The sequence below is a fragment of the Candoia aspera genome, chromosome 2, assembly GCF_035149785.1.
Source record: "Candoia aspera isolate rCanAsp1 chromosome 2, rCanAsp1.hap2, whole genome shotgun sequence".
Lineage (NCBI taxonomy): Eukaryota > Metazoa > Chordata > Lepidosauria > Squamata > Boidae > Candoia > Candoia aspera.
The window spans coordinates 40,974,964-41,002,260 of NC_086154.1; the positions used below are offsets into that span (position 1 = coordinate 40,974,964).

At 40.3% G+C, this 27,297-nt stretch overlaps 1 protein-coding gene across 1 annotated transcript in view; it reads right to left on the reverse strand.

Moving 5' to 3' along the window:
* Positions 1 to 25,805, reverse strand: part of C2H3orf20 (chromosome 2 C3orf20 homolog) — a 51,017-nt gene extending 25,212 nt beyond the window's left edge. Inside the window, exons 1-8 of the mRNA XM_063296563.1 lie at positions 25,268 to 25,805; positions 22,238 to 22,345; positions 17,348 to 17,476; positions 16,093 to 16,195; positions 12,923 to 13,114; positions 8,985 to 9,134; positions 6,786 to 6,906; positions 4,282 to 4,413 (exon numbers count right to left, since the gene is read on the reverse strand). Of these exons, the coding sequence (XP_063152633.1) occupies positions 4,282 to 4,413; positions 6,786 to 6,906; positions 8,985 to 9,134; positions 12,923 to 13,114; positions 16,093 to 16,195; positions 17,348 to 17,476; positions 22,238 to 22,345; positions 25,268 to 25,805 (1,473 nt within the window). The remainder of the gene's footprint in view (positions 1 to 4,281; positions 4,414 to 6,785; positions 6,907 to 8,984; positions 9,135 to 12,922; positions 13,115 to 16,092; positions 16,196 to 17,347; positions 17,477 to 22,237; positions 22,346 to 25,267) is intronic.
* Positions 25,806 to 27,297: the final 1,492 nt, after the last annotated feature.

Below are 27,297 nucleotides of genomic sequence, written 5' to 3' on the forward strand. Positions count from 1 at the left end.
TATATGTTTCTTATGACCTTGAGGTTAATTCATTGATAGATTCTTTTTCACGTTTATCAGATACCTCAGCAGTGAAGCCAGTTAGTGGCCTGCTAGGACCACTGAATTGGAGCAGAGTTTAACACAGCAGAGGAGCTGTGCACAGAAAAAGAATATTATCTTAGATAGTTTTAATGAGCACATCACAGAAACACAGGTTATTGATCTTACACACTTAGCCCTCCCAAGCATAAAGAATCACACGCTTAGACATAGTAAATTCAAAGTAAAGTAAAAGGAGTCTTACTGACTTTATTCTTGGTCCAGTTACATTTCATCTTTGGTGGAAAATTAAGTTCCTTGTTTCTTCTGTTCTTTAACTATACTTAGTGATCTCTTAGCCCTATAGCTGCATGGAAGAAAGGGCTAGGCACATGGCTTTAGGCCCAAGATGGAGACAGAAGAGAGCAGCATGTTTGCTGCCTCCTCAGTAGATGGAAGGAGGAGGAAGAGAGAGGGGAAGTGGGAGTGGCAACAAACAGCTACCTCAATAGCACGAGAGTTTGCATCCTAGAGCAACCATCCATATACTAATGAGGCATGCTGGATTTGCCAGGACTTCCAACAAGCAGATGTTTAAGAAGGGATGGGCACCAACCTTTTTATGTTGGAGATGAATAGATTTAAGGGGACATTGACACACATGATTCAGGCTTATTTTATGGTTGTCCTGTTTTTGTGCTATATTCACATAATTATCAATATGATTTGGAAACTTGGAATTTATCAGTTTATGAACTTTGGATGTGGAATGTCCAAGTACTTATGAACTTTGGACTTGGAGGTCTCAAAAAACTTGTACTTAAAAACTTAATTTTGCATAGTTGAAAAGAAATTATCATTCCAGATTTTAAAATTTCAACTAAAGAAGGGGGTTCATTCTTAGTCTTTGAGTCAGTCCTTCACTGAAAAAACAGAAAGGTTGATCAATAAACTTCCAATTGGACAAGTTTTAATGGAAAAATTATTGTTTCAAAATTGAATCACTTTTAGATGTTGTCATGAGAGTTTGGTTTTTTGGGAAATGATCAGACTTTTAACACACAGAAAATTAGCAAATTATTTTTTCTCTTTGTAACATAAGCAAGATCAGGAATGCTTCTTTCAGCAATGCAAATTTATTTAAGTCAAGAAATAGTCACCTAAGGCCTTTAAACAACCAACTCTACTGGTTTCTCTCCTGCCTTCCTGCAGCTTTTGCAATTAGTGGGCAATGAAACTGATTTTTGTGTGCATGTACAAGTATTTCAAAGGTCACTATTTCTGTAATAGCAAAATTAAAACTTCTGCTTCAGATAGGGTCTGTGCAGCTATTTCTACAACCCTTCTCCTTATTAGAGTTAAGTAAGGGCATTAATTACACTTGGCTAGCAATTTCTCAGGCTGGCAGGATGTTGTCTTCATTGAATTTACTCTGGAAAATAGCCCCTGAATGCAGATTATGTCTACCCCTCTTCTTTTCTGCTGCATTCCATCACCTGTATTGTTGTAATATCTTTTTCTTTTAATTTAATTTTTTAAATTAGTGTTTTCCAGTTCTTCACTTATTGTTTATTATTTCTTCTGTCCACTTAGCTGGATATTTCAGAAATTCTAATCTTAAGGAGGAAGCTTTAAAAAGGATAGAAATTATAACCCATATAAGATAAAGAGAATGATGCTGTACTGGACAGAATGACTCTAAGTATTAGATCCTGGAGATAATCCAGCATCTGGAGTATGTCCTGAAGACTGAGAGAAAATTGGACATGGGTTGGTGCAACAAAACCATAATGTGGAGGTCATCCGGCATCTTTCACTTAATTTCATAATTTCATAATTTATTATGGTCTTAGACCAGTACAATCTTTCACTTAGAAAGACTCCAGGTTCAACCTCTGGTACAACCCGTTAAAAGAACTAAATAGCAAGTGAGAAATAAGACCTCAGACAATGGTAAACCACTGCCTATCAGATTAAACAGTGCATGTTACTAGACATGGCTTAATAACTGTATAGACAAAGATCTGAAATCTCCCAGCACACTCTGCTCATTGTGGGATATGGCATGATGGAGTGTAGCCAGTAATACTACTAACTGATCATTAAAGGGCTCAATTTACTTCCCATATAGATCCAAAGCTATACCTGTAATTCCTGATGCTGGAGTAAAATAAATAATTTTCTACTAGAATGAGCATAAAAGAATCTTGCCTATTTTGTGCAATAGGTCTGTGACAAACAGCAACAGAAGAACTGTTATGCAGCTATTATGCTGAGCAAAAGAGCATCTGTTCTGAAACCCTCCTCATTAGGGAAAGAAAATTGCTTTTATTTAGCCTCTACACAAAAAGTGCAAACCATGCACTTCAGCTACAAGCTATGTAGTATAGGGACAGGGAAACTTTTCTTCTTCAGCAACAGCATCTCCTCTCAGCAGAAGGCTGAACAAGTTTGCAGTGCCAAGGCCAGTGCTACTCTCATCTTTTCTCTTCGAAAATAATCATCCCACATCTTTGCTTTCTCTCTAATTTTTAGCAAGGAGCAAGAGAGATGATTTGAAGACAGCAGGAATGAAAGTGTCTTGGATGAGCCATTGCTTTTCATGCACACACATTTCACACATACACATACACCTTTTTAAAGCACAGATATGGCCAGATCCATGTGTTCAAAGAGCTCTTCTCTCCACACCTGAGCATATAAATCTTTTGAAAGTGCAGATCCTGCTGAATCCCCCCTTTCAGAGCATTCCTGAACTGGCTTGAAAGTGCTGTTGAAGTGATAGAAATTGCCAGAAGCAACAGGGGGCCACTTTTACACTAATACATTGTATAAGTAAAGGTAAAAGTTTCCCTTGACATTAAGTCCAGTCGTGTCCGACTCTAGGAGGCGGTGCTTATCTCCGTTTCAAAGCCGAAGAGCCGGCGTTTGTCCGTAGACACTTCCGTGGTCATGTGGCCAGCATGACTAAACGGAACGCTGTTACCTGCCCGCCAAAGCAGTACCTATTAAACTACTCACATTTGCATGTTTTCGAACTGCTAGGTTGGCAGGAGCTGGGACTAGCAACATGAGCTCACCCCGTCACACGGATTCGAACCACTGACCTTCCAATCGGCAAGCTCAGCAGCTCAGCGGTTTAACCCGCAGCGCCACCACATCCCTTTTTAATACATTGTATACATATGGATTTAATTTTCAAAACATTCTTCATTTCCTTAATGCTTGAACCAATAGCTTTCCTTTGTATAACAAAAGCAATTTAAAATGTATATTTTGCAGTGTATCTGTTTGTGTGTCTGGGTGGGAGATATATATAAAAGCAGTAGGGGATGGAGAGGCGAATGGCAGCTGAGGCAACAATGCCTTCTTAGTCTAAAGAATGGGCCAATTAACACCAAGTGACTGATAAATATGTCATTCAGCCACCCTATGAAGGCAACCAGTGGAGTAATAAAACATTTTAATGCAGACTGTCTTTCCATAAAAGTGCATCCACAGTATAAATATTTGGGGGGAAGGGACCTAGAAATTTTCTTGTGGAAAGAAAGTTGTCCTTACTGCTGGTTTCAGCAAAGTTCCTGGGGGGCTTTTCAAAGGTCAATGGAGCTCCAGGGAAGCAATTTGAAAAGAGTCAAGTGCAGTGTGTATTGTGTGTGTGTGTGGTGGTGATGGGGAATGAGAGAGAATGAGGTATGGTTTGTCTATAGCTTTTATTGCAGAATTTAATTTTGCTGGTAAGCAGAAAATCTGGGTATAAGGTTATAATGGTACTGTACTGTGATGCAGTAAGAGTATGGTACGTTTTATTCAAGCATTAGAAGACTTAGGAATAACCCGAACATGATACTGAACCATGCTGTTTGTTACATGTTAAAGTTAGACCCCATCTTCCCTTCAGAAGTTCAATATGGTATACACAGTACTCTCTCCTCCACCCTTCCCTACAAACCCATCCTGTGACGTAAGTTGGGCTGAGGAACACCAACTGGCCTAAAGTCACCCAGTGACCTTTCATAACTGTGGGTGAACTTGAACTAGGATCTTCCCAATGCTAGTTCAATGCTTTTACAAATATACCACACAGGCTCTCTCCTAGTGGGTCATTAGAGACACAGCATTGGCAGGCACAACTTCTCATGAATGTTGATTAAGGTTACAGAATGCAAGAGACATCTTCTCTTTACTGTCCCCATGAAAACCAGCCCTCTGATTTTTTTAAAAAAAGCACTGGGGGTGCTTTCATTCGGTCATTTGTACCTGCTTATCAGCCTTGCCTCCATGCAGACATCCAGGTCTTACCAAAGATAAGGTGATGTTTTCATTCATGGCAGTAAAAGTAACTGTCATGGAATTTTGGCTGAGAACCTTTAATTTTAACTGTTCATTTATCTAAGAAATAAAGAAAGATAAATTAGAATCATGGGGCTGATTCACACAGAAATGATATTTTCCCACTGCCATCATGTGTGACAGTCTTCTTAACTTGACTAACAAAGATGCACGTAGGCTGAAATCTGACCTGGGATTCTGGTATACATCCACAGCAAACACAAGCTGAGACAAATAGAGTGTTTGAGTCCCCACTAGATATGACATTAATTATACTAATACAGTCTCAGTAGATGGTGGCACTACTTGGCCAACTTAGTTTAAGTTGGAAATCTAAGTAGGATTGTACCTAGTTAGTACTTCAATGGGGAAAAACTAGGAAATATGAGAGCTATATTTTAGACTGAAATGATGATGATGATGATCAACATCCTGGAAAGAAGATAATGGCAACTCCTTCTAAACTTCTAAACTACTGCGAAGAAATTGATTGGTGTGTTCATGTAGTTACCAGGAATTGAGCTTGGCTTGAGGGCATCTTAAACATTTTAATTAACTTGAACTGGGTGACAGTGACTCTATGAAGATGTTCTTTATAATGTTCAAAAAGCTCCCACTGGTGTCAACAGAGGCTTTCAAATAAAAACAATAACTTCTGCTATCAAGGTCTTGAAGACCCCAGATTCATATGCATATGTAGAAATGTCAGGAAACAAAAGTAAACATCATATGACCCTATGGGGAACTTGGCTTCCCTATCACTTTTTTGCACCATAGGTAGCATTGGTGGATTTGTTGATTTGGATTGGGGGAAGGGAGAATAAATCTCAAGCTTCCAGATTAAAAAATCCAAATGAGAACTAATTAGCAAATTAGTGTGCTCTCTATCTCTCGTTTGCTAGGAAAACTATTTTATTTCATTGTAAGCTACACATTCTATCTATCTATCTATCTATCTATCTATCTATCTATCTATCTATCTATCTATCTAATTTATATAGTGGCACATCTCATGAATGTGACTCTGGATGGTATATAATAAAACAAAACAATAAAAAAAATCTTAAATAGCCATTAAAAACAATGAAACATATGTATTATTAGATCATGGGAGAGTGCTTAAAAAAACTCATACGCAATAAAGCCATCTCATGGGCTCCCTGTTTCCAAGGAATCCCCAGGCCTAATGGAAAAACCATGTCTTGAGAGATTTCCAGAAGGTCAATACGGTCAGAGCTAATCTCACTTCAGGGGGAATGTTCCAGATGGTGGGTGCCATGACAGAAAAGGCTCTCCTTCTGGGTCCCATCAGATGGAACTTGTCATGGGCACTGATGGCGAGCAGGAGGGGGCCCCTATCCAGGGGGGAAAACGCATGCGTAGTAGTGAGGAGTTGAGCAGCCATTCAAAGAGACACAGAACAGACCCGCCTTGACTTTTGGGGTTTATCTGTCTGGGTTTTTCCCACGCTTCTTCAGTTTGTTAGGATTTTCTGTCTAATGTAGCAGTAATAAAACACTAGAGACCTATTCCTCGTCTCAGCGTGGTTCCTGACTGTTAGGACAGAACTCCTCTATAGATGGGACCTACAATATGACCCTTCTGTTGGATCTGATGGGATGGGTAGATGTAATCAGGAGAGATGGTCCCTCAGATAACCTGGTCCCATGCCATGTAGGACTTTAAAGGTCAAAACCAGCACCTTGAATTGGACCCAGAAGCAGACTGGCAACCAATGAAGCTCATGAAGCAAAGGTGTAACATATGCCGTTCTAGGGGCACACATAACTACCTACACCACCACATTTTGCACAGTTGAAGCTTCTGAATGCTCTTCAAGGGCAGCCCCTTGTAGAGGGCATTTATTCCTACAGGTAGTTGAAACCAACCTCCTAGAAAGATAAATAGGAGGCAAAAGGGAAAAAGAGACGGGCATGACTTGGCCCTGCCTCTTAGGAACTTCACAAGAGCAGCTCTCTGCAAAATGGCAGACCAGTTGAGGGAACAGCAGGAAGAAAGGACAAGCTCGATATATAGGAAAACAAAGCGAGATGTCCTATGTCTTTCTGCAAAAGAAAAGCCCCAAATCCTGTTCTGTAAATGCAGCTCTTTGTACCTGTAAAGGGACTAATTCCTGAGAACAGGTGCTACCATAATATGGTAGAATGTAAGAATACATATTTTAAACGACATGTTTCAGTGCCCAGTGGGAATGCATGAGGGTCTACAGTGTGAAAGTAGTAACCAAGAGGAATCAACCTGACTACATGCTCTTGTTTATGATAGCTGTCAACTAGAACTACAGAGTTCTTTGAGGTATTTGTAGAACCTGAACCCAACTGAATAGATGACTGACCTAAAAAATGTAAAGTAAATGTTAAAAGGGCCAAAAACAATGGTGGTGATTCATTAGCAAGAGTCCAGATTCATACCTGAAAATCTAATGACTGTAGAACTTGATTTCTGGAATACCAGTTCCAGCAGTGGGTTAAAAGGCCATTTTTGTCTCTGACAATCCCGCCTTCCTGATTCATCAGCAATGCCACAGAAAAGCTGGGTGAGGGGAAAAATAATCAAGCTACACCAAATAATACTATAGGGTTACTGGTGAAAGATGCATGTGTAACTACAATAGTAGCATTTGGGGCTCTTGTGATTGCAAGAATATTGAGAGTCATAAGAAATATTGGGGAGCTCAGCAGCCTAAACTGAAAGTTCTACCTCTTATTCAGGGGTGCTGGTATATTATACAGGAGGTCTGAAAGTGATTTGGAAGAAGTGCACAAGCGCAACACCTCTCTGCTATTCCTCAAAGAAGCTGGGCTTTTCCAGGCTTTTCTATGAGCCTGAAAAAAGATGCTTCTCTTTCCTAAGTCCCATAAAAGTCCCACAAAGTTGCCACCTTGAGTTATTTATAGAAATAATAAAGGCAGGATAGAAAATAAAATAAATAAAAAATGACTCTTTAAAGCAGTGGCATCTTTTTTCAGACTTGTCCTGAAGCCTGAAAAAAGACAGACTATTTTAGTCGATAGAGAGAGGTGCTGTGCTTGCACTAGGCCTGAAGCACTTCTCTCTTACCATTTTCGAAGAGTGGGCAGCCCTGTTATACCATATCTTCGATCCATATAGCTGGGCATACAACATAGTTGTACAATTTCACATAGCTATGATCATGGGTATTGGTTCCTACACATGGTGATGCCAAAACAGCAAAACATGGGCGGTGATGTCATGACACAAGCTCGGCCCTTTTGTATTTGTGCTGTGATCACACATGAGTCCACAGGGGATGGAGTCTGCATCATGATGTGTATTGCTCCCCCTTGCTCCCCTGCCTATGATCATGGTAGAATTATGCTGTGGTAGCTGAGTTCTTGCAAATATGAAGAAAATGCACGCATTTTTAAATCATTGCAAAATACTGAATCATGCTGTTGGACAAAATAACCATTAAAATACATATTTCTATCAAATAGCTATCTGAGATTAGGTTTTAATAGACATTTCAAAGCCCCATTTCTATCTGTTCAAAAGAACAAGATTCCAGTGTTATGAACACAGATGCTCAAACTCAAAATGAGATTGAATCCTTAAACAGCAGTGCATTCTGCAAACTCTTAACTTACCTAACCCACCTAATGTTGTATCTTCCCAAACTCTGAAAAAGCAAGATGTATGATCTGCCCTCCATTTCCACTTGTGTACTGCTTAGCCTCCCATTTTCTCTCTGTGACGTTTCCCAAATTCCCTCAGATGCTGTGTCCTCAGTGCTCTTTATTTTCCAGGAAACATCCCATGCAATTATTTCAGGCCTAAACCTTATATTTGTCTCACACAGCCCACCTCTGAAATGTATTCCAATTGCTCATCACTCTGTTGACCTTTTTCCTCTCCTAGTTACACCATGTGGCATAATCATTAATTACACCTGGTGGAGTTAAGCTTTTAACGTAGGCCATTAACAGCTTGCCATATCACATGCTTCTTAAAGCCAGAGATTCAGGATAACTAATTACCTCACTTAGAAAAAGAGCGATGGATGGGAATCATAACAATAAAATAGCCAGACTAAATGGATCCAGATAACCCGATTTTAAAAGTCAACCATAAACGATAATATCATTTGAATTAATTGGGGTTACAGCCCCTGCCTTCTCTAGCCGTATCACTGGCTAGTTATGTCACCTTGTACTGGACTCCTAACTTTTCTGTTTATTCATCTGTAAAACTGAAATTTCCCTCTTAGATGATACTTTTCCATTAATGAATGCATTTCTACAGGCATTCATTAATAACTCTATGACTTTTGCGGTTACTATTATGAAATGAAATTTTGCAGCAACAGTTTTGAATGTACTCGGCAGAAGAAGATCCTGTGAAGAATTATGATATTCTGAATAATCGTACAATTCTCTTACAGGGAGCTTGGCTGAGGACTAACACAATTTGAATGAAAATATGAAAATAACATGACATTTGTTTCAACCACTGGTTTGATAGGATTGGTCTCCCTACACTAATTATATCTCGATTGAATAATTCAAGGATCTCTCCTAGCAATTCATGGGTGCTTTCTCTGTTGCATTTCTACCCACCCCAAATAGTTAGGATCAATTAATGCCACTCACCTTGCTTTAAAGGAATAGCATACACATGATTGACCCTGGGTAAACATGCCTAAAAGCGTTTGACTTGGACCATCCTGAAACAGAAAGGTGATTGTCTTTCCTATGCAGCATATGGGAAATTGGAAAACTGCAATATTTCCGGATGGGTAACTTTGAATTAGGTCAAGTAATAGTACACATGAAAATGATGTTTACCTAGATATTCATTCAAGGAGTATGGAAAATTTCTTGGACCCTTTGAAGTTGCAAGGTGATACTATCCTCAGTTTGAGTCTGATGAAATAATGTTAAAGGGACAAAAAGTTAAAAAATAGCATTGTGCTAGAGGCCTTCCTCAGGTGCTCACTTTTGCAAACCTTCGATGACTTGCTGCTGAACTCCCATGTTAGGCATGCTCAATGACAGGTATAGTGAAACTGGCACGTGTAGATATTTCTTTTAAAAGCCAGTTCAAACATGGAGAGACAGTTCTTTCATTGCATGGCATCACTTCATAATGTTTAGAGGAGAGGCCTGCATATGGAACTTCTGCAGTTGCCCCTGAGTTTGAGGGGCTCAGAAATCATCTGGAGGAAACAGAGAAGACACTTGGATTGCAGGGAGAAAGTGAAGAATTGGCAACCCCCCCTGCATCAGCAGAAACCTTCTCATGCAACCCTGATGCAATCATGTTCAGGGGCAACTTCCAGTTATCACCCCATGCCTCATGACTATGCACCTCTCTATATGCTGATCCTGGTCAACCTACAAGTGGTGAAATCATCTCCAGATTACTACATAACCTTTTTCTAATGGAGCACCAAATGGCTCTTTCTGCCCTTCAGCCTTCCTGAGAGGCTATTTCCCTCACATTTTCATAACCTCTGTCATCACCGCAAATGAATCTATTAGCCAATGTAATGACCGCTAACAAGGGGATTATAAAGGCCTTCAAATGAGGCCTTTGTCTTTAAATCACAGAAGAGAAAGTCATTTGAGCCACAGAAGTGATACGAAATAATGCACTAACAGCCTTTTCTTAATTCCCAGTTTGGTGGCAAGATCAAATGGAGTATGTGCTTCTGTGAAATGGCTCCAAATGAACCACAGCCAAGTGGATGTCAAGGAAGAGAAGAGAAGGAGTGGGGGCGGGAGAGCATGTGTGCACACGCATAGGACTTGAAGAGCTTAATTCTAGATTCCTGCTGTGTGAAATGGGATGGACACTATTCAGCCACAGAAGTGCCAGCACAGACTTGCAAATTAAATTAAAAATTAAATTCCAAGTGGTTAGAGGGGTGTGGTAGGGTTGGGCTACATCCAAGATTTGGATGGCAAAAATCCAGATGACCACCGGATGGCAGCAAACAGCCAGAGATTTTGGTATTTGTTTTGCTACCATTTAATGGCTGCCCAGATTTTTGCAGCCAACAACTGGTAGGGTCTTTTTATAATTAACATGACTTGCTGAATTAAATTAATCAAAGTTAAGAAATAAAATAATTAATTTAAGATGAATTGAGATTAATAAGGTCTTCTAAAGATTCTGAGAGACCCAAGGCCAAAATATTCATCAGAATTTTCTCCACTGTTGGTTTGTTTTCCATGGCAGCCCAGTAAATGCACTTTGTGAAACACCTTTGGGAAGTTTAAGTATTTAGTTTTACTGCCCGGAGTTAAAGTATTAAGCCACATGATCATTTCAAAGACATACCGAGGCTTTCCATGAGCCTTCCTCCAGGGATGAGACTCTGGGCAAGGACTTCCATTTCCCTTCCACAAAAAAAAAAGGCCTGGAGGTAGTGAATGGAACTACTGTGTACAAGAAAGGGAGGCTTAAGTTTTCCTTCCACAGATGCAATCCGTTTGAAATTCATCTCCACCAATTCAGCAAATCAAAAAGCCATCTCTCTCATTAGCCATGCTTGACTCCTGGTGACTACATGATCACGTCTATGCAGTTTTCTTAGTGACAAAATGAAAGCAGTTTGCTACTGCCTTCTTCCAGTCGTATGATTTTCCAACTCGCCTATAGACCTGGGATTTCCTGGGTAATCTCCATCCAAGTAGTAACCAGATCTGAGCTTGCTTAGCTTTGTGGACTGTACAGCACTTCAGAACCAAAGGATGAAAGGAGCTGTTTCAGAGCCCTCAGGGGCACTCATGTAGCATCTGTCTGCAACTCCTTACAGCAGCTATATCTTTCCCTAGGATCATGAGGTTACCTTGTGCAGCTGCAGTATGGGAGTGGGACTAGAATACCTCCAGAGTCCCTTCCAACCATATGATTCTATGATCCTGGGGGGAAAAGTGTTTTTTTTTTTAAGGAATTGCCTAGTAGACTCTTTGACCAGAGCCCTGTAACTTTTTCCAAATCAGACAAACTACATTAGGTGCTGCCACCTACTATAGCAAAATTAGCATTAACACTAATGCTAATGTTTTGCAGGGTAATGAGTTTCACCAAGTTTGCATCTAGTCAGGAAAAGTTTAAGTCTTCCCTTCCCAAACACTCATAGTCTCTCCCCCCACATACTCTATGATCAGTTTATTTCACTACCAATATCATTTGGACATACTACTGGTTTATAGAAGGCTACAGTGGAGTTATACAGTTATAAGAACTCACACTGCTAATTAGATACTCTTATGGACAGAATAGGTGGAGGGGGGTGATTTTCTCTCATCCCTCCTTCCTCTTCCTGCCATATGACCTCTCAATTTTCCAAAGCATGCAAGGCAGGGCGAAACATTTTCTCTCCCACTACTCCTGCCATCTACAGTAAGGTCCAGTTAAGCAGAATCACAGCACACATAAATCTACATAGACCTTACCCAGATAATATCAAGACCCAGATAATATCAGTACTCTCTGTGTGTGGACTATACTTTTTTTTTTAATGAAAGGGCTCAACCTCACTGTTGCTGACTGCTTTTATGGGATGCATCCTCATGACATCATCTTCATCTCATCCGCAGCCCACAATGGAAGCAGTTTCGTCTCTAGACATTCTCAGGTGAAAATAAGAGTTTTGCCTCTTCTCTGTCATTGTTTCTTTGTATGAAAGACCTACAATGCTTCTCTGAGGAGGCAGTTGATATTGCCAGGATCTGACCAGCTTCCATTGGCCATTTTAGGGTGCTTTAGAGACACTCTTCCCCTCCAGTCCCTGCGACACTGTCTTCCAGGCCCATTCGACTTTTGCAGGAGGGCAGTTCAGTTCCTCTGACCTTGACTCTACCCTGGACTGAACAGCCATCTCTCCTTACTTCTCCCATTGCTCCACCACATCTGGCAGTGGATCCACAAGCTGCTAAGGCTAGGTAGTGTGACTAAAGAAGTGGGGAGCAAACCTTTTCACTAGGAAGTCTCTAATCACAGGGGGTTGAGCCATCCAATCAGCATCTTCCAACCAATACCTGACAGCCAGCTCAAGAAGAGGCAGACCAGGAACCATTAAGGTGCAACTAAGAGGAAGAATCTTCTTAATTGCACAGTGTCCACAACTCTGGTCAGGTTTTGGGCATCTCCTTTTAAATATGGCTTTAATGCTCTTTCAGAAGCACTAGTTTTTTAAAATAGAGCAGTTCTGAACATACTGATTCTACTGGAGAAAGTCTGGTCATGGCTAACCCACATATGAGGAGACTGAGAGACAAGTGAAACTGGATGGGGACTGCTCCAATTCCATGTACTGTTGAATAACAGACATTTAAAAGCATTTCACCACAGTAGAGCAGGTATGACTCGGCCACAACAAAGTGGTGAAGCCCTTATTGAATGAAGGCTTTGAAATAGCAACACTTAAATGCCTGGAAGTCACATGAATGTGGTAGCTAGACCAAGAGATCAAATGGATGATCAGCTGTTCACACGCCCTCAATGCTGCACACTTCTAACAGGTTTTAGTAAGTGTAGCAATAACCCACCAATTTACTCCCCACCAAAATAAGGATACTAAATCAGTGATGTTCCATCAGGAAGAGAGAAGAATAACTTTTTCCCTTTTGAACGTCTGATCTCAGAGGCTACTTGGGAGACAGAAGCTCTTTTCAAGGCCTGAGATGGCGACTTGTGGATGGTTGTGTAATTCTTCAGTATTAGGGGCCTCACGTGGCCCTTTGCTATGGCTATAGTCTTCTCATGTTCTCTAAAAGAAAAGAAACAATTGCACTGTTTCATGTTAAATATAAGTGATAAGTAGTGAGAGTCAGAACTTCAACTAACACCATCCTCAGCAGGTTAAGAGCTTGAGGGGGGTGAGTTGTTTAACAACAACAACAAAACCATTCCGGCTGCCAGAGAGCTAGAATCTGATGGCAAACATCTTTTTAGGAAATTAAAGGCTGAAACATGGTTCATATACTTGCCCGTGCACAGAGCCAGATGCAAAGGGCAAACTGTGATACAGGGACATGCATATAGCATCTCCTGGAAATACTTTAAAGCAGCTGTGTGTTTTCCTCAACTTGCATCACTGAACTCCACAGTTGATGCACAATTCTGGGAAAAGATGGATTGATTTAAGGTGCCCCCAATGGATGCTATATGCACACCCCACATAATCCATATCTTCTTTTGTCCTTTGAATCTGGATTGCTACATGATCCTATTATTTACACGTCTAAGGCACAAGCTATAATTCCATAAATACAGTTACTATGTTTTAAAGACAGGTCTGGAGGTTGCATATATAATTACACATGTAAATTAGATTATTAGTGTTTACAAATATATGATTCCACCATACTCTATTTTTGCACAAGACAGCATACTTATTTCCCTCTCTGTAACACTGGTAAAACTAACACTAATGTGTCAGCACAGAAGGGAAAGGAAAAGGAAGAGCATTTGCTACTTGATCAGAAACTGGAAATACAAAAAAGTAGGTCCAGTATTAATTTCTCCTTGATTTTGACAGTCACAGAAAGTGGAGATTAAGTAGAATTATCCCCTAACACACAATCCCCAGGGCAATTAACCGTTATTAGTAAAATGTGATAGTAATTGGAAAGAGAGAGAGAGCATTTCTGTATTGCATCATTTCTATTCCCCAATCCCTTGGAAACAAGTCAGAAGCATCTGTGATCATTCCCATTTCTGCAGATCTCAAAACTGAAAGATGATCCAATCAATACTATCCCTACAGATGACAAATACAGAAAGGCAAAAAGTCATTCTGCCCCAATCATCTGCAAGTCCTGGAGCAAAAAAAAAAAGTCTGCACCCTATCTCCATGCAACAAGAAAGTGAGGTTCAAATGTATTCTTTTATCCCAAAGTTTCCAATATCATCCTCATCCTCATCTGGGTGGATGGAACAAGCAGAAGTCTCCCCCACTGTGCAACTGTAATTCCTTATGTTTCTGTTTAAAAGCCCCTGTAAGCTGTGACAGTAACAGGATAGTATGCTGGCAATTTTGCAACCCAATGCTTTTCTTAATACCTTTGCCTAATGGTTGCAGGGTATGTGATGGCAAAAAAGGGAGAGATCTCTCTAAACCAACATTGGAGGGATTGGGACCACAACTCAGCAGACTGCAGAGGCCCTCTGAAATTTCTCAGCAACTATTGCAAGAGATTAAGGGTGGAAATGAGATCAGGAAGCCTCTGAGAGGCAAACAGCTCCTAGTGCTATCTTTAAATGCCTTCCAATAATTGAAAATGACTTGAAATCACATTTTTTGAGGCCGTTATACAGGACTTGAAGATGTTTTAAGGGTCAGAATGAGGTATGAGGTGTTTGGGAGGAAAACTGCTCCCACTTCTACCCCTAAAACTTTCCATCTGCCCAAAAATGGCCCTAAATTTCCATCTGCAGACTGATTTGGGGTTGTATGTAGGTATTTACTGCTGCAATCAAATATACTTTATGCTGTCTTTGGGGAGGAAAAGTATGAGAATTTGACAGTTCACCTCTCAGAGACCTTGTACTCTATTCACATGTCAATCATTTCTGCAAAATGCCAAAACAAGAGCTGAAGCTAAGATGAAAAAGGACTTTTTAAAAATATCCTTTAAAGATAGCCACCTGCTTCCATCCCACCCTTACTTCTGAATTGGCCACTTTCTTGACAAAATTGAGAGGCCCATTCTTCAGGGCTGGGAGATGCATGCAGGCCACAGACTTCCCAGTCCTATTCTAAGCATTAATCTTGCAGAAAAAGAACTACAAACAGTATGTTAACATTTTTCTGGAGGCAGAGTATGGAGATAGTACTGTTGTAATAAAAATCCCCTTCACCCCTCTACCTGAAAGAATGAGAAAGGAAAAGAAATTATTATCACCTACAGTCATGCGAAAATGTCAGTACATCCCATTGAAATTTTTGACTTGTTCAACATGTTTCAATGTACAGATATTTGAACTTCATCTTAACAATATTGATAGATAAAAGGGATATAATATAACAAATTTCATACAGTCCATTGTGTAATTTAAATAATCATAAATGGAAATTTTGCAAGTGGAAAAAGTACACCCCTACATTGATCACTACCTCAAATACCTAAAATTAGAATCAGATGCACCACCAGATCAGGTGCAAATGATTAGAACATTGTTAGGGAGGATCTGGGCAGAACCTGTCTTATTGAAACCTCAAACATTTAATCTGATTTGCTCTTTGTTGTCGTACCAGATAGAACAAGGCAATATGCTTTCACAAATATCTGTAGGCATATTTGCAAGAAAGCAGCCTCATTTGTTTGTTTTCCTCATAGTAATAGGGATGCTCTCTGGGCCAGGCCATCCTTGCTCTAGGCCCTGATGAAACATATTGTTTTATAATAGCACAGCACAGCACAGCACAGCACAGCACAGCACAGCACAGCACAGCATAGCATAGCATAGCACAAATGCTGCAACCCTGTTGATGGGAAGTGTGATTTGCCCACATGTTTTTTCACTGCATGTTTCCCTCTAAGCATTTCTCTGCATTCAGATATGTTGCCTATCCCAACTGGCATTTCCATATTACCTCATGGATGGTGCACATGGTATCAGTTTAGATACCAAATCATTATAGAACTGAGGCAGTTCTATGAGCCTGCAGTATGTGAAAGCAGCTGATGCTACTTTTTGTTAGAAATAATGTGTTTTCTGTCCTAATTGTTTGAAAAAGCTCACATATGATGGCAGATTTCACGGAGCTTCTCCCTGGCTTCAGGACATGGGTCAAATCTGTCACATAAAAGTGATTCTTTGTCTTGACCAGTGCTGCTGCCACCACCTTTGATTTTAAGCAGACCTGTAAATATATTGAGAAATACAGATTTAAAAAAAAGCTCCTCAAAGCCATTCTTTAAACACATCAGGAAAACAAATACTGTCACCTAATACTTTTTTCTATCAAGCATTTGTCAGATTTGGCTGAGTAACCAAACATATGCTAAAAAGATGTGAAGGAAGAAACAGGTAACAGAGTTAACAGGGCTTGGTTTGCTTATTGTTTATTATCCTATATAATTTATTAGAACTTTTAATTTTCTACTTGTAAAAATCTTATTTAATAACTTTTCAGGTTAATATGTGGCTGCTGAGGATGTTCACAGGGGTATATGAACAGGGTTCTGTTAATATGTTTTCTACTACAGATTAAGGTTGCTATGGTAACTAATCATTTTGGCTGGGTGAAGAGGTTGAATTTAATTGTCCTCTTTTTGGATGTTAATTTTTGCACCTGGGGAGAAGAACTTGCCTGGACTTGTTTTAGTTTGTTTCCCTTCTGTGTAGGCATGTAGAGAGTTAAGCAGCTCTCACTGAGAGCCTGTAAATATGTTTGCTTTCTGTAAATAAAATTATTTTTATAGAAATGCCTGGTGTGTGACTTTTCTGATCTCTCCTGGGCCAAAGGCTTACCTAGCAATCTGCCAACAGGTTCAACAGCTCAAAATGACAGGTGTAACCAGGCAATCAAAGCGCTACCTTTTAATGCCATGTGATGCATGTTAAAAATAGGAGTGGCTTCAATCAGTCACTTGCACCTGCTATTTTGATGCTGTTGACACCTGCCCCCCCCCCATGCCTGGTGGATCCCACTGAATACTTGGTCTTCAGCAGTGTGATTTGGGGGCTGGTGAAGGGTTCCCTGAAGCCTTTGACCCTAAGATTATTTGTGCTTCTGCAACTTCACAGATAATGTTAATACTTCTTTTTTGTGGCTCTGTTTTGCTTACAGCCCTGTTGGTGCAAACTCACTGAATGAGCTATTACATAGAAGAGCAAGTATTAATTATGACATGCTAGCAGTCAAAAGCTACCTCTCTACCCATTTATCTTGAATACATGTAAAAAATGACATTTCATATCTGCCCTGAATCTCTCTTATTCCACCTCTTTCCATATTATATTCCCATTTAGCAATCTTTGGAATGGTCCTTACATGAGCTCTTTTGCTGTTTGACTTCTTTGAATGTTAATGAAAAGCAAAGACAGGACAATGACATTTGCTGAATGAGTTGGGTGGTGGAAGTTACAGGAACTGCTGGCACTGCTGGGGCCACACTACGACCTGCTGTAGTAAAAAAGAGAAGAAACTGGATTTTATGGCATTATTGCAAAATACATTATTTTTTAAATAAGAAGTATATTGTCTCAGTGGTACCATTGCTATTGATGCAAAAAGAAAGAAAGAAATCCAGAAAAGGAAGCATTTGATTCCTAAATTCATAGGCATGCTTCAGGAAATCCCAAATTAATATTTTGTAGATATGTGGTTTAAACAGATGACCCAAAAGATTAGTCAAATTGGCATTGATCCTGATTATTTACTTTCCAGGGGTATGACACCAGCATTTCATTGTATTAAACAAAGATTATGGGATAATTCAGTATAGGAATTAATGGCAAAAGCCTAAGTACCTGTAACTTTTAGAATTAATTACAGATATACTTTTCAGCTCCCTATATATCTTAACAGTTTATATTTAAGTAAATACAGAATAACCTTTTCGAAAGCCAGATTAAATGTGTTGCCATCAAATATGCTATATGGTAGGATCATATTTTATTGTACTGTGAATTTTGTAAGAGTCTTCAGCAGGAAGTAGTCTGGCCTATTTTAAAATCAAAACCAGGAAGAGATTATTCTGTTAAAATTTTACTTGCAGATGAAAATCCTAAAATTACAGAAGCAACAGCCAGATTTTTAACTCTGGCTATAAAAACAAGATGTTTAGTATCACATCAATGAGTTGGAGTTTTAAGTGTATCATGTAATATTTATTAAATATTTTGCTTGTTAAACTGTTTTATCTAATGCCAAATTTTAAATTATATGTGTAACTTGCTATTTGGGCCTTTTGGTTGTAAATAAATTTAAAATAAATAAATTCATAAGAAGTAGCTTCAATCTGTATTCTTTCCAAGTGGATCATGAGCAGTCACTGAACTGTGTCCTAGACTGCAATCCTGTTTATAATTTTTAAAAAATTGTATTTCAATAGGAGTTATTCATGAGCAGCTATATCAAAAAAAGTAGTGCCTGTCTGCTCTGTTTCAAAACTAGGAGTGTAAAACAAATTCTGGCATAGATACCCTTGGAAGTGAACTTGGGTGCTTTGTTCTCATCCAGTTCATGGCAGGCTTGGGAGGTCCAGGGAACCAGCAACATTTTAAGGTGGCTCCCCTATTGTGGGAGATACGTGGTTGCTATATTTACTCTCTCTTGTGGTTTGTATACTCTGAAGCAGGAGTGGAGTTCACTCTCTTCCCTGTGACAGGGCTCTGGATATTTGAAGAGGGCCCTCTCTCAATCATGTCCTCCTTCTCTGGGGGACATTTTCTCATCTAGAGTTAACCTTAAAGAGGAAGACCTTAGACATGTGGGTTCCCACCTGACAGTGGGAACCAAAGGTTATTCATGTTCTCTGTGTGGCATGAGTCAATTTTGTTTATTCATTCAGTCGCTTCTGGCTCTTCGTGACTTCGTGGACCAGCCCACGCCAGAGCTTCCTGTCAGTCGTCGCCACCCCCAGCTCCCCCAAGATCAAGTCCGCCACCTCTAGAATGTCATCCATCCATCTTGCCCTTGGTCGGCCCCTCTTCCTTTTGCCTTCCACTCTCCCTAGCATCAGCATCAGCATCTTCTCCAGGGTGTCCTGTCTTCTCATTATGTGGCCAAAGTAGTTTAGTTTTGCCTTTAATATCATTCCCTCAAGTGAGCAGTCTGGCTTGATTTCCTGGAGGATGGACTGGTTTGATCCTCTTGCAGTCCAAGGCACTCTCAGAATTTTCCTCCAACACCACAGTTCAAAAGCATCAATCTTCCTTCTCTCAGCCTTCCTTATGGTTCAGCTCTCGCAGCCATATGTTACTACGGGGAACACCATTGCTTTAACTATGCGGACCTTGGTTGTCAGTGTGATGTCTCCGCTCTTAACTATTTTATCGAGATTTGTCATTGCTCTTCTCCCACGGATTAAGCGTCTTCTGATTTCCTGACTGCAGTCAGCATCTGCAGTAATCTTCGCACCTAGAAATACAAAGTCTTTCACTGCTTCTACATTTTCTCCCTCTATTTGCCAGTTATCAATCAAGCTGGTTGCCATAATCTTGGTTTTTTTGAGGTTTAACTGCAACCCAGCCTTTGCACTTTCTTCTTTCACCTTCATCATAAGGCTCCTCAGTTCCTCTTCACTTTCAGCCATCAACGTGGTATCATCTGCATATCTGAGATTGTTAATGTTTCTTCCAGGAATTTTAACCTCAGACTTGGATTCATCAAGCCCAGCACATCACAAGATGTTTTCTGCGTACAAGTTGAATAGGTAGGGTGAGAGTATACAACCTTGCTGTACTCCTTTCCCAATCTTAAACCAGTCCATTGTCCCGTGGTCTGTTCTTACCATTGCCACTTGGTCATTATATAGATTCCTCAGGAGGCATACAAGATGACTTGGTATCCCCATACCGCCAAGAACTTGCCACAATTTATGGTCCACACAGTCAAAGGCTTTAGAATAGTCAATAAAACAGAAATAGACGTTTTTCTGAAACTCCCTGGCTTTTTCCATTATCCAGCGGATATTGGCAATTTGGTCTCTAGTTCCTCTGCCTTTTCTAAACCCAGCTTGTACATCTGGCAATTCTCGCTCCATGAATTGCTGAAGTCTACCTTGCAGGATCTTGAGCATTACCTTACTGGCATGTGAAATGAGTGCCACTGTTCGATAGTTTGAGCATTCTTTAGTGTTTCCCTTTTTTGGTATGGGGATATAAGTTGATTTTTTCCAGTCTGATGGCCATTCTTGTGTTTTCCAAATTTGCTGGCATATAGCATGCATTACCTTGACCACATCATCTTGCAACATTTTGAACAGTTCAGCTGGGATGCCGTCGTCTCCTGCTGCCTTGTTATTAGCAATGCTTCTTAAGGCCCATTCAACCTCACTCTTCAGGATGTCTGGCTCTAGCTCACTGACCACACCGTCAAAGCTATCCCTGATATTATTATCCTTCCTATACAGGTCTTCCATATATTCTTGCCACCTTTTCTTGATCTCTTTTTCTTCTGTTAGGTCCTAGCCATCTTTGTTTTTGATCATACCCATTTTTGCCTGGAATTTACCTCTGATGTTTCTAATTTTCTGGATGAGGTCTCTTGTTCTTCCTATTCTATTGTCTTCTTTCACTTCCATGCATTGCTTGTTTAAAAATAATTCCTTATCTCTTCTGGCTAACCTCTGGAATTTTGCATTTAATTGGGCATATCTCTCCCTATCACTGTTGCCTTTTTCCTTCCTTCTTTCTTGGGCTACTTCTAGTGTCTCAGCAGACAGCCATGAGTCAATACAGGCAAGAATTTTTTGTGAGCTGCTTGAGGCAGAGATCAAACTTGGAAATAGATATTGAGCCTGCAACCATTATGTCCCTAGTCTGATTCTGGGGAGATGGGACTTGAATGAAGGGCTTGCTAATATGGTCTCAGAAAGACACACTAACACTGAACAGCCATTTCTGCAAACTGGAAAGGCAATAAAATGCCAGGTATAAAAAGCTGAATCCTACCTATAAAATGGGGTGTCAGTCAAAGTACAAACCACAAGAAGTATCCTCTTACCAAGAGAAATTTTCTTTTTCAAATGGCCAGAGTAATATGGCACACCTCATTACCAGGGCAACCTTGCAAAAATGAGCTTAATAATTTTTTAAATTATTATTTTATGCAACTATTCTGTTTATGAATAATTTTTCACCTAATTGTACTATTGGTGTTCATGATAAGCTCCAGCTTTAATGACAAGGCAGCAGCATGAAAGTTTAAGGGAAAGGGAATGAAGCTATGGATAGAATCAAAGAAATGTGTGTTGCTGTGGTGTGTGTGTGTGTGCGCGCGCGCATGTTAATCCAGTCTATACTAACAAATAGATAAATCCATTAACCATGAAGAGACTTAGCCTCATTTGACATACCTATGTATCAGAAATAGTTGGGTCAAAACTTCCAGAAAGCCCTCATGTAGGGTGGGGTGGGTAGGTCCCGAGATGGAAAAAAAACCCTCTCCCCTCATGCTAATCCTCCAAGTCTCTTCCTTCTTTAGACGTTATGACTGCCTGATAGCCACATATAAACCAATCCTCCGCGGATTGCCTTTAACTACCTCTTTAAAGCTCTCTGCTACAGGGCAACCAAAGTGAATTGCCTGTCTCTGAATTTATTTTAAAAGTGGGAAGAGAATTATTCTGCTCAGGACTGTGGTGACACCGAGGGAGGTGGGGATTAACCTTTCCCTTCCAGTGCATTCTTAACGGCATTTGCTGCATTTGAAAGTCCTCCAAGGAAATGCTCCAAATTATCTTGCCTTTTCTCATCATCTAGGCCCTGGCAAAATTCACTGCACATTAAGAGTGTTTACATGAAGGATCATTAAAATGTCACCCCTCCTCAGCAGTCAGATAGTATAGCCCATTTCCTCTATGGGGTATTGTGTAACCTCATTCTGTGCAATGTGCAGCATCCTGAGTCTTTACTATCAATCTGGGTTCCCACACCACTAGAGTGTAGCTTTCTGAGGAACAGAGCAAAGCTGGGCAGGGCAAGATGCTTTAAAACAGATGACAGTAATAAGCTACCTGCATTTGCTACTCAGTTAAAGAACCAGAACTCTTCTGGAAGTTTTTAGAGAAATCTTGATACCATTTACACTACTCATTTCCAACTTCATCCATGTCTCAAGTTTCTAGAAAGGAAAATACATGAACTACAACAACAGGAACAGCAAACAATAATTTCCAGGGCTCCAAATGCGTGGTGACACTGTTTCTTCCCTGACCTTTCCTCCTGGGTTCTTTCAAAAATTCTGCTGCCTCTTCCCGGGATTTGGGGCTTAGCTGTTGACCACTTTCCAGGAATCGTTTTGCACTCTCTTCAGGGCTGGGACCTAAGAATGAAAGAATGATCATATATTCCAGTAATAATTTGGTTTTATAAACAAAACTCTGCATTGAAAAGCATAAGCAGCTTAATGAGAGCCAGTCTGGTGTGGTGCTTAAGGCACCAGGCCACAACACAAACCAGGAGTTCTAGGCCTCCCTTAGGCATGAAAGCTGGTGGGTGGCTTTGGCCAGTGTTCTCTCTCAGCCCAACCCACCTCACAGGGGGGTTGTTGTGGGAAAAAGAGGAGGTGGGAGTATAGGTAAGTTTGCCACTTTGAATTATATATACAAAAAGGCAGGATAAAAATCTAATAGTAATAATAATAGCTAGGAGTAGTTTCAGGAAAGACCTACTGTAGCACATTCACCAGTAATCCACAACGATGAGAATTAGGAACTTGGTTTATTAAGGAAAGAAAAAGCACTCATATTTGTACTTGAAGCAAGAAATTATGTTGTACTAGACACATACCCACCAAGATGAGTGTGTGACACTTGTGCTTTAGGCCCTACACCGGCTTGCTATTAGCCTCTGAGTGCAATTCAGTGTGCTGGTTCTAACATTTTAAAGCCCAGCCTGGCTTGGCACTAGAGTACTTGCAGGATTGCCTTCTCCTCCCAATTCAGCCCACCCAACCTGGATGTCCCAGGAGACCTGCTGGTGACCCCCAACTTTTGTGAGATAGAGAGGAGAGGGGCATAAGTGCACCTTTTCTGTGACTGAGCCTACACAGCCTCCTCCCTAAAATGTGATGTGTCCCAGCTTCCCAGATGCTATTAAAAACTGAGTTCTTTGGGGGGATGTTTTGACACTATCAAACTGACTTACTGTGTAGTTTTTATATTCTTTTACTGTTGATGTTTTATTGCATTTCAGTTGATGTGTGTGAATAACCAAGAATCTTTTTGACTGTGGCAGGTTACAAATCAGACAGGGACAGGGACAGGGACAGGGACAGAGTCTATTGACACCTGATGCTTGGAAGCATTTGTGTACAGGCAGTGAATGTATGATAGGGGATGTGATCTTAGCATGGCAGGTCTTTCCCCTCATCATTTTCTACCACACAGCAAGAACATGCTGTGTGTGCAAGGGCATCGGGTGGGGTGGTGGGATCAAGAAAGGTGCCGGCCATGACTGCATGATTGAAGCCCCACCACTTCAAGTGAAGACTTTTCAGGGCAGGACTTCATCATGTGGCCTTCATCCTGACTTTTTTAACCCCCTCCCACAGACACTCCTGTGAGTGTTTTCAGAGCTGTCTTCTAGACAGAGGGATCCAGCAAAGGCAAGAATTCCAAGTGCAGCCAGAAGAGGGTTCGTGCATAGGCACATGGTAGGGAAACGAAAGAACACTCACAGGATAAATGTGTTGCCTTTCAGTGCAATTCTGCCCAGTCATATTTAAAGCAGTTCCTTTGCAGCTGTTGGAAAGGAGGTGTTAAGTACAACAAACGCAGGAGATTGCTCCCATCATTATTTAATTCACTGTTAAAAGAATCTAAACTTTTCTGACATAGTAAGCCAGAATTAGAGTTGTGTGAAATGTTTACTTGAATGTTCCTGGGTGAAGAATATGGTTTCAGAGAAGTGGGTTGAAATATTTATTGGTAAGCCTCTTATCTGCTCCATTTCTATATAATTATTAGATTTTTTTTTTATCCTGCCATCTCTCTCTCTCTCAAGGTGGTGAACATACGTAGTACATCTGCCTCCTATTTCTCCACAACAGCAATATTGTGAGGTGGGTTGGGTTGGGAGAGAGTGACTAGTCCAAAGTCACCCAGCTGGCTTCCATGCCTAAGGCAGGCCTAGAATTCACACTCTCCTGGTTTCTAAGCCAGCATCTTAACCACTAGACCAAACTGACTCTCCTATATCTATAACTCTGTTTCCATGGAATTTTTCTTTTTCTTTTTCTACTTTCCCTAACTTAATAAAGGAATCCTAGGTAACGGCAGGGAGCTGGGGAGGGAGAGAAAGGGTTGCAAATGGTAAAGCAAGCATTATAGCACAACCTTTGTCCCTTTTCTACCTGAGTTGTGGCATCATATGCACAAGCGTTAAGGGGTAGAGCTTTCATTATGACATTCATTTGTCATTCTGATGAAACTATCAGATTTTGCAGACATTTCTACAAGGAATCCCATAGTGGACATGATAATTACAAGATATGGTATAATCAGATTTGGTTTTATAATAAGATTACTGAAGTTAGAGAACGTATTCAGAGTGAAGCCAATCTTTCTTGTATCACTCTGAGTTGGTGCCAGAGTGGGGGGAACATAGCTGCCAAATTAGCCTTGCTTTTGCCTTCGTGCAATATCGTAGTAGCTACCATTGCTATGCTCTTGTCATTATTAACTCATCACTCCTAGAATTATTTTTTATTGTTTTGATCTTTCTCCAAAAATATTGTGCAGGACTCATGAAAAATGTTTCCAGTCTACATTCTAACTCTATCCAAACTAGCTCCTTCAACAGGAATCCTATTGGAGGCTTACCCTCCATAGGTACAATCAATGAACATGTTGCAAATGGCCAAAGACTCTGTCCATGCCATACACATGTATCATTCATGTTTCAGTATGTTTTAGCAGCACCCCTTGTCATTAGTAAGAGCCCTTCTTTCCCCTCTACCTGCAGAGAACATTACTATATGCCAGTGTTCCTCAACCTTGGAAAGAATTCCAGAATTCCCCAGCCAGCCCATCTGGCAGCTGAAGTCCACCCACCCATCTTAAATTTGCCAGGGTTGAGAATCGCTGCTATATACACTTGAATGTGCACGGCATTTAGCCTTCCCACATACACAGCCTCACCATACCCAAAGGGGATGGACCTTTTGCCTGAATAGGTTCAGGTTCTCTAGGTAGAATTCCATATGCTCTGGCAGACAAACGAACACTTAACTAAGTGGTCTCACCAGCAACAGCATCAATCATTATTTTCATCTTTATCTTCAGAAGTTCCGTCAGGAGATGGATGGACCGCTTTTGGAATTTCATGAGCATCGACTGATTTTCAAATGAAGTCATATAATTAGACGTCTTCCCTGAAGGTATTGTGCCCACCTTTTGCATTCTTAATGTAGTTGAGGAGGACTGATCAGCCTCATCAAAGGGGAGTAATTTGACAACTGGACAATGTAAACCAGTGAAAGATTTCCTTGGCAATGTCACTATGAGTTCATCCCATGTAAACTCAAATATGTTCTTGACACCTCGTGGGACATGGAAGCCCATTTTCTGCCATGTGATAAGCATCTGTATCATATCAGCCAAAAGCTTTGGGGCCCTGGCTTTCATTTGTTCAAAATCAAGATTTTTATTTTCCTCTGTCTTTTGCTCATCCTTTTGTTCATCTTTCTGTTCAGCTTTCTGGTCATTCTTATTATCAGCTTTGTTCTCATCCTTTTGATCAACTTTTTGACTATTTTTTGTGTCACCCTTTTGGTCGTTCATATCACCAGTTTATTCATTTCATCACTGATGTAACGAGATCTAAATAAGGAGAACAAGTATAAGAGGTAGCTCTGTGCTAATGTATCATATGATAAGTGAATGATGTGCTAACTTTTTAAAAATGTATTCATTCTTTAATATCCTATCTTCACTACAAAGAGCTCAACAAAGCATAAAGAAAGGTTCCCAAATGGTCTTCCACCCAGACACTGGGCATATCCAGACTCCTTTGCATCAACCAGATTGCTGCACCCTGTGTCATCAAAACATGCCATGGGAACTGCATGGAACTAAGTACCTGCTCAGAGGACTCAGCATTAGCCAAACTACAATAGGGAGGTAAGAAAAGGTGGGATTCTCAACAGAGTAGGAAAGATTTTCAAGTGGTAGAAAAATATAACCAGATATAAAGGAGTGAGTCAGGAAAGATTTACTAAAAAACTGGGTCACAAGAAGGATTTAGGAAAAGAATAATGCCATTACTAAATGTTTTGGACAGATGCAAAGATCCCAAAGCTTAGGCAAAAGCAACCACACTCCATCCAAACTAACTTAGGGTTCAGACAAATTACAATTGTAATCTGTGGTACAGAGTGAAGCCAAGACGTTTTCAGATATAGTTCATTGTTCTGTCCCCAGCATGGTATAATATTATTAATGCAGTCAAAACAATCAGCAAGCCGTGGTGTTTTCTTCTCTAACAAATGCTGACTCCTACACCTCCTACACTTTTGCATTCTTGGTTACCAGATCTGGATGGCAAAACTCCAGGAGACCGTGAGATGGTGGCAGACAGATTGTTCTACATCTATTTGCTGCCATCTAATGGTCATTTGGATTTTAAGCCCAGACCTGGAGTTGTAGAAACATCTTAGAAGAAATTGATTGTGGTGAGCCTGGAGTTAGATGCTTGGGCAAGGCAGTTGAGGAACAAGATGTGAAATGTTTAAGAATGGAAGCATCTCCAAGAAATAAAATACAGCATTAGAGAGGCCTTAACTTTCTGCACCAAAAGCAGCCCTTCTTCTTTTTATTGCCTTTGTGCTCATCAGTAAGAAGTCCCAAAGAAGTCCATGTTCAAGTGTGACAGATATATTACCATTGATTTAATTAGAAAATAGAAACTGAAGAATTTTCTTAATTAGAAGGTACACTTTCAACTGGAACTAATAACCTGTCAGTCTAAGTTTTATGTCAGCTGGATTTCTATGGCAGACTGGAGTTGGTCACCTCAGTAGTGAAATGGCTAAATAAATTCAGCCTCCCACCCAGAGATGTCTGGTCTGTGGTTAGGGCTCATTTTATCTAGCATTTCTAAAGAGCATGTGTTCTCTAGAAGACCTAGTCCTGGTGACCACTGTGCCAATCCTTTCCATGTCATGGGACATTTTCCCAATTTGAATGCTATTTTTTAAATTCTACTAGAGAAAACATTTTCATTTATCTCTATATCATATAGGAATACAGAATAGTGCATGACCACATGTGCACA